Genomic DNA, 6,309 nt, shown 5'->3' with positions numbered 1-6,309 from the left:
TGCCACTCTCTTCCTGTGATAAAGTCTCTGACCGCTAACTCTAGATCAGCCAACCCTCAGTAAATCCACTATGAAGGCTCCAGATGACTCCCATAGAGCCTGGTCTGAGTGCAGCGCACCTTCAGCAGGCATGGACCAATGAGGAAGGCCCCAGGTTGAAAAGAGAAAGAGCGGAATGCAATGGAAGGCCATGGGGCTTTGGAGGGCCACGTCAGAGGTCTGGGTTTACTCAGAGCACTGTTCCGTCTGCTAAACTCCACCTCCTGCGTTCCTACAGGTGCTCTCTCCTCTCAACACCCAAACCTCCTAGGTCCAGGGAACCCCTCCCACCCCCTAACCTGGCCTCATCGGACCGCCTTGTGTTTTCCCCCACAGCAGCCACACCTCTCCCCACACCGCAGGCAGGCGTGCAAAGGCAGGTAGCAGCACATGCAGGGCACGAAGAGCGACAGGGCCAGGAGGGCTAACCAGCGGGCACAACAAAGGGGGTGCGGATGGCCCCCCATCGAGTCTTCACACGAGCAAGGCTCCCAGAACTCCCCCTCAGAGTCCGACATGCAGTGGTAGAGCAGACTCTCTGCGCACCACACACAGGTCCACTGGCGCAGGCAGTGCAGGGCCGGGTCTGGGGCATCTCTGCAGCGGCCCCGCCCATTCTCCGAAGCGCTGAAAACAGAGCGGCAGTACACACAGCGAGATGAGCATGACGATGAAGCCTGAGGACACGGGCTGTCGTCATCGGGGGAGATTACCCCCGTGTCGCCACTGCTGCTGGCCCCTCCTCCTCTCTTACGTGTCCGCGACCGGGGCGTGGCCAGTGAGGTGTGGATGCAGCAGGGAGAGGGCGAGCCTTTGCCCGTCTCCTGGGGTGAGCCGGCACCTGAGGACACGCCTGACACAGCGTTGGGCATGGACATACAGGTGGGCGACGACGAGGAGAGACGCTGGGAAGCTTTACTGTCCAGGCTCACTGTCACATCGCAGCCTGCCGTCCCCACTCCTGCCAGCTCCTTCTCAAAGCGAACCACGCACAGCTCTGACTTGTCCTGCAGACTCCCTCCACCACTGACAACCACACCCCCGGTCAGCCCCCCGACCATAGTCCTGGTGGCCCCCGCCCGTCTGTAGTCCTCATAACCTCGAGAACCCCACAGGTCTTTGCAGGGGTCCACACTGCGCAGGTCTCCCTCCTCCAGCAGAGAAATTGTGGGTGAGAGGGGGGACAGAGGAGATGAGGCCGGGGGACCCACAGGAGGAGTAGGTGGGGCAGGAGGTGGGGGCGGGGGCGCTGGGGGATTCAACACAGCCGTCATTTGTGAGAGCTGGTGCTGTCCCGGCCTGGTGTGGATCTGTGGAGAGGGTATAGGATTACAGAGTGAGTCAGGTACAATGTGTACTGTGGCAGCAGTTACAGAAGGTTTTCATCTCTAGGATATCTCAAATAGGAGTACAAGTAATCAAGTAATCAAATCAATCATTCTATGTGACATCAGTGAGTTGTTTTGATTTGATTTGTACTTCATGTAGAATAAATAAATGTTTCTACTGTAAGTGTGGACTTGAGGGTGGAAACAGAAGGAAACCCTCCATGTTTTTTCATTTATCTTATGTCTTATAGTGAAATTAAAATAGCGTTCATTTTGTTGGGAATCCCCTGATGGACCCAAGGCGGTTCCCATTCTTTTACAGTAATCATCATTAGAGCTCACAAGTGTGATGAGAGCACGTACAGAGAAATCAACTGAAAATTAAGTCAATGTGTGTCTGTTCCTTTGAGCATTTTGTTATCCCAATGAAGTAGCGATGATGGACTCGGAGCAGAAGGTGTTGTGCTACCTGAGCAGGTGTCTGAGTGGTGACGGCATGGCTGGATCCAAAGCTAAACTCTTCCGACCGCACGAAGCAGGTAGACGACGACTCGCTCGTCACTATGGTGATGGGTTTGGGAAGCATCTCTTTTCTGCTGTTGGATGACGACTCACTTCCTGTATGGGACTGGCAGAGGCTGCATGTCATCCCACAGATCAAAAACATCACTAACTGCACTGGGGCCCATCTGCAGCGTAAACAAGCCCTTTTTAGAAAATAAATGCTGAAACAACAAACTGCTCAGGTACTCACAGCTTGTCCGTCATCCTCGGTGTCTGCCTCTTCTGGCGTGGAGGACGAGGGCGAGTCAGAGCCTTGATAACATGAAAAGAGAGGATTTAGGCTCTGCTAGATACTTTCTAAGCCCATTTCAACACAACTAATGAAATCAGTTTTTGTGTGTGACTCATGTATCTCTACCTCTGTCGAGCTTGTCTATGACAGTCTGCAGCCCTTTCTCAAAGGAGATGGCATCGGCAGGACTCTGGAACGTAAGGCCAAACTTTCGATCCTCTACTCGCCAGTGATGGAAGATGGGGTTCACCTTGTTGTACACTAACCCCCTTTGCACTGCACACTCCAACACCGGCTAAAGACACAAATAGCAATCCCGGCAACATAAGAAGTTAGTTTACCAACCAAGATGTGTCCCCTTCTCAAATCATGTCCTCACATAACATGAATCTACAGTCTTTAGGTGGTGTTGAGGATCAACGTGGCACCAAAGACAGCCATAACACACGCACACACTCACTGCTCGATCTCGCAGCCGTTCTCCACGTATGATGTATTCTCTCCGCCCCCTGCCGTCATGACTCCGCCCCTTACATATGACCACATGACTGAGGCCGCCACCTCCAAGGGGCACCCAACCGCCACTGGAGTCATCACGTGTCATCACCACTGCACGAACACGCACACTGTCAGGGAAGCCAGAGAGAGTGAGCAGAGGCCCAGGCTGATTAAACAACGCAATGATGTACACTGACACACACACAAATACCCGCAAACATTAACGCACTGATACGCACATCCATTCAGCTGACAATAGAGAAGCAGAGATCAGACTTCCATAATACAAAAATGCAGTACAAATGTGTAATGACTGCATATGATGCCAAGGCAATGTTTTCAGCTTGCATGATGAAATTCACACAAAGAAGACAGAATTGACAGCTTGGCCTGTATGAGTACTGGCGTATCATAGAGTAACAGTCAGGGCAGTTTTTTAATAATCTATGGCCACGTGATTGAGGTAAATGTGATTTTAATTAGCATGTGATGACGGTAAACAAATAGGAAAAATAACGAAATATTTGGATGGGTCTGGTTTGGCGTTATTTAAACATTTCTGCTGTGAGGAGAATGTGAGAAATGGGATGTTCAGCGTGCGGCTGGCTGACTGTAGGCTATATGCGCTGGTAATAACAGAACTAGGATAATGTGAATAGAAAGAAAGCCAGCGTTGAGGAGGAGAGAAATGGCCAAATGGGAGGAGGGAGGAAGAATGAGTGTTTCCCAGATAGATGTATCAATGAACGCACCCATTCGCCATCAGAGGCCCCGGCATTCTTGCAAAAATAAGCTCTGCCCTCGCCAATCGGCTGAATAATTCAGCACAGCAGTTCGACATGTGCATGTAATGCATGCACAGTCGCGTCTTTTCGCTATTTTCAAATCACACTGAATTTCAATTGTTGCAATTATTTTCCAAGACGCTCCTTTTCTCCATTCCGCCCCTGCTGCACGCACTCATTAACACACCCCGATATTATGTTATATTTTTTTATGAATGGGATGGAGCAGGACCGGATTCGACACCGCACTGTGTGTTATACATTTCGCCGGAAATTTTATTAGGCCTAAATACAATGCAATCGCGTGTGAAAAAGGAACGAGTGGGTGAGAGGATGGAGAGGAAACGAGAGATGGGGGGAGGGGGGCGATTAGAAAAGGGAAGGAGGAGAGGAGGGGTGAGGATGAGGGAGAGCGAGCGAGAGAGAGAAAAAAATCACATTTCATTCATAAAGTTTGGCTTTAAAAAATCATAATGAAACCCCGAGACACGTTGATAAAAATCACAACGCCTCCATCCCTCCCTCGTTTTACTGTAGCCATGTCTTGAATGACGCGATGCTGGCCCCAAACTCGCCATATTTCGCCTTTTTCCCCCATACATTTTACACATTGACTGATTTCGTGACTGTTTTTACCAATCGCTAACCACGCATTTAGTTCTGAATTGTTGTACAGCTTCTGTTGTTTGTTTAATATGTTTTCATCATTTTGTTTTAATTGTGTGCGTGTAGATTGAGTGCCAGTCGTCTAAAAGCACAGGTCCACATGTAGGTGGCTTAACATTTATCACATATTGGCATGGATATATCGGAAATGGGGTGTATGCTGTTGATTCAAGACTACGTAATGGTGTTTTTATTCTCGGCAGCCTGCTAAATTGTAGAGCACCGATTGTGATAATAGTGCATGATGCTGGGTTGGTGTAACATTGATGGCGGTGGCGTTCTTGCTATCCGTTTTGGCGAATGGCTGAATATATATGTGCAATGTTAAAAATGAAAATGTAAGGACTTACTCGCCCTCCATGGCTCGGTGTTGCCCGCCGCTTGCAGCAGCCCACCCCAGGGTCTCCTCTCTCTCTCTTTTTATCCTCCTTTCAGGAAACACTCACAGGCTCACTCACATTCTCTCTCTATCTGCTCTCATTTTCCTAATCTTTCTCTCTCTTCCTCTCTCTCTTGCTCTCGCTCTCTCTCTCCACCTTGATGTCGTTTCGGTGTATCAGGATAGGCTTGAGGTTGCAGCAGCCATTTTCCGCTGGCAGCATCCTCCCTCTCTCTCTCTCTCTCCCTCCCTCTCTCCCTCCCTCCCTCCTTCTCTCGCTCTCTCTCTCTCTCTCTCTCGCTCCAAATCACTCCCTCGCTTATTCCCTTTCTCACTTTACCTGCCCTGTGGCAACACATCCGCACTAATCATTGACAGCATCGTGGCTTTAGATGGGCTATATGGTTTGTCAGTGTAACCATGTGGTTTTAAATTATTGAAATTGAGCTGTGAGTAGCTGATATATGCAGTGACGTGGGTGGTAAATGAAAAGCTGGGTAAACCATCAATGACCTCCGGTTGATCCCCTGATTATCACGGGGCAAACAAATTCTATAGAGCAAACATAAAATATAGGTAAAATACATTTAGAGGGATTTGCCCTTCATTGCATCTTTGCAAGCATTTGTGTTTTAAAATTACACAAGCACAAGCCTGGTTTATTGTTTTCTTCGAATGTTTATTCTATTTAATTCTTAACTGTGTATATTATGTGGTTGCTCATCATAAGCAGGAAAAGAACACAATCTGTTCCAGTGTCCCATATGATCGTAGCGTCGGTGCTCGCAGCGAGAAAGGTTTCAGCACCGTGGACAGCAATATAAAGCAACCGCATCTCCGACTTTAAAAACACTTTTCATTTGGGGCTTATTCATTAGTGAAATCACAAACCCTATTTGAATAACACTGCGTCTGCGGAACTCTAGACGAAGTATAAAGTTAGGCTACTTTATGTGACTTTGTGGTTACTTCTTTTATTTAAAATCCTTAAATATACGAACCTGATATTACCTACATTGCCGTCGCAAACACGATGTTGTAGTCAACAGTAAATAATAGCTTAGTAGTATTTCTACGTTTAAGGAATTACACGCATTTGTTGCAGGAATCTACTGTACATGTAAACAGTGTCTTACAGGCTATAATAAGCATATAGTACAAATTATCAGCGAGCACTGAGGCCACGAGCATTTTAAAGTACGGTGGGTTAAAAGTTTTGGTAACGATACAAAATTCACCGTGTGGAAGAGCAGTACAAACAAAGTTGGCCAGAGAGGCGGACGTCAGATACGACGTACGTCTCGTTGGTCTAGGGGTATGATTCTCGCTTAGGGTGCGAGAGGTCCCGGGTTCAAATCCCGGACGAGCCCAGTTTTATCTACTACGCTCTCTCTTCGATGTCGAAAAATATCACGTCATGTAGGGTACTGGTCACAGTAATTAACGCTGCGGCCGTGTTTTCGGTAGTGTTACGTTTACAACATGTTGCTGCCACTTCACATGAGTCCCAGTCCATTCTGCGCCCGTCTAACCTTAAAGACAACGTTATAGTCTGCCCTTCTGAAGAAGATCTTTTCAACCCTGTTAAAATGAAGTTACGTTACGTACACTTCACATAGGTAATTCCCATAGCTGTAACATTTACAGGCCTATGGCAGGCATTCTCGCTCCTTCCATAAATTTGGGGACATAAGACCACTTGTGTTTCAGCACCAAGGACAGCGCCTTAATAACATAATTACACATACACTCAGCTACTTTTGGATGGTTCTGTCTTCACTTCTACAGTCAAAAAAATATTAGTTTATATTATTATAG

General features: G+C 47.7%; 1 protein-coding gene and 1 non-coding gene across 3 annotated transcripts; one reads left to right on the top strand and one right to left on the bottom strand.

Moving 5' to 3' along the window:
• Positions 1–344: 344 nt before the first annotated feature.
• spred3 (sprouty related EVH1 domain containing 3) lies at positions 345–4,714 on the bottom strand. Of its 2 annotated transcripts, none has more exons than XM_070906305.1 (6): positions 4,602–4,714; positions 2,624–2,789; positions 2,290–2,458; positions 2,122–2,183; positions 1,837–1,995; positions 345–1,349 (listed from the first exon to the last, which is right to left on the bottom strand). In XM_070906305.1, the coding sequence occupies exons 1-6, from the start codon at positions 4,712–4,714 to the stop codon at positions 345–347; spliced, it is 1,674 nt and encodes a 557-aa protein (XP_070762406.1). The 2 variants fall into 2 exon arrangements, with proteins under 2 accessions (XP_070762406.1, XP_070762407.1); XM_070906306.1 differs by lacking the exon at positions 4,602–4,714 and adding an exon at positions 4,463–4,473.
• A 1,075-nt stretch (positions 4,715–5,789) lies between these two features.
• trnap-agg (transfer RNA proline (anticodon AGG)) lies at positions 5,790–5,861 on the top strand. Its single transcript has one exon. It is a non-coding gene; the product is annotated as a tRNA-Pro (tRNA).
• Positions 5,862–6,309: the final 448 nt, after the last annotated feature.

This window comes from Enoplosus armatus, chromosome 5 (genome assembly GCF_043641665.1).
Source record: "Enoplosus armatus isolate fEnoArm2 chromosome 5, fEnoArm2.hap1, whole genome shotgun sequence".
Lineage (NCBI taxonomy): Eukaryota > Metazoa > Chordata > Actinopteri > Centrarchiformes > Enoplosidae > Enoplosus > Enoplosus armatus.
This window is presented reverse-complemented; position numbering and strand designations above follow the sequence as displayed.

Coding starts and splice junctions, on each gene's coding strand:
- spred3 (XM_070906305.1), bottom strand. CDS start 4,714: ATGCTGCCAGCGGAAAATGGCTGCTGCAACCTCAAGCCTATCCTGATA. Junction 2,459..2,623: donor AACGGCTGCGAGATCGAGCA/GTGAGTGTGTGC, acceptor TTGTGTCTTTAG/CCGGTGTTGGAGTGTGCAGT. Junction 1,350..1,836: donor CCACTCAGACACCTGCTCAG/GTAGCACAACAC, acceptor CCCTCTCCACAG/ATCCACACCAGGCCGGGACA.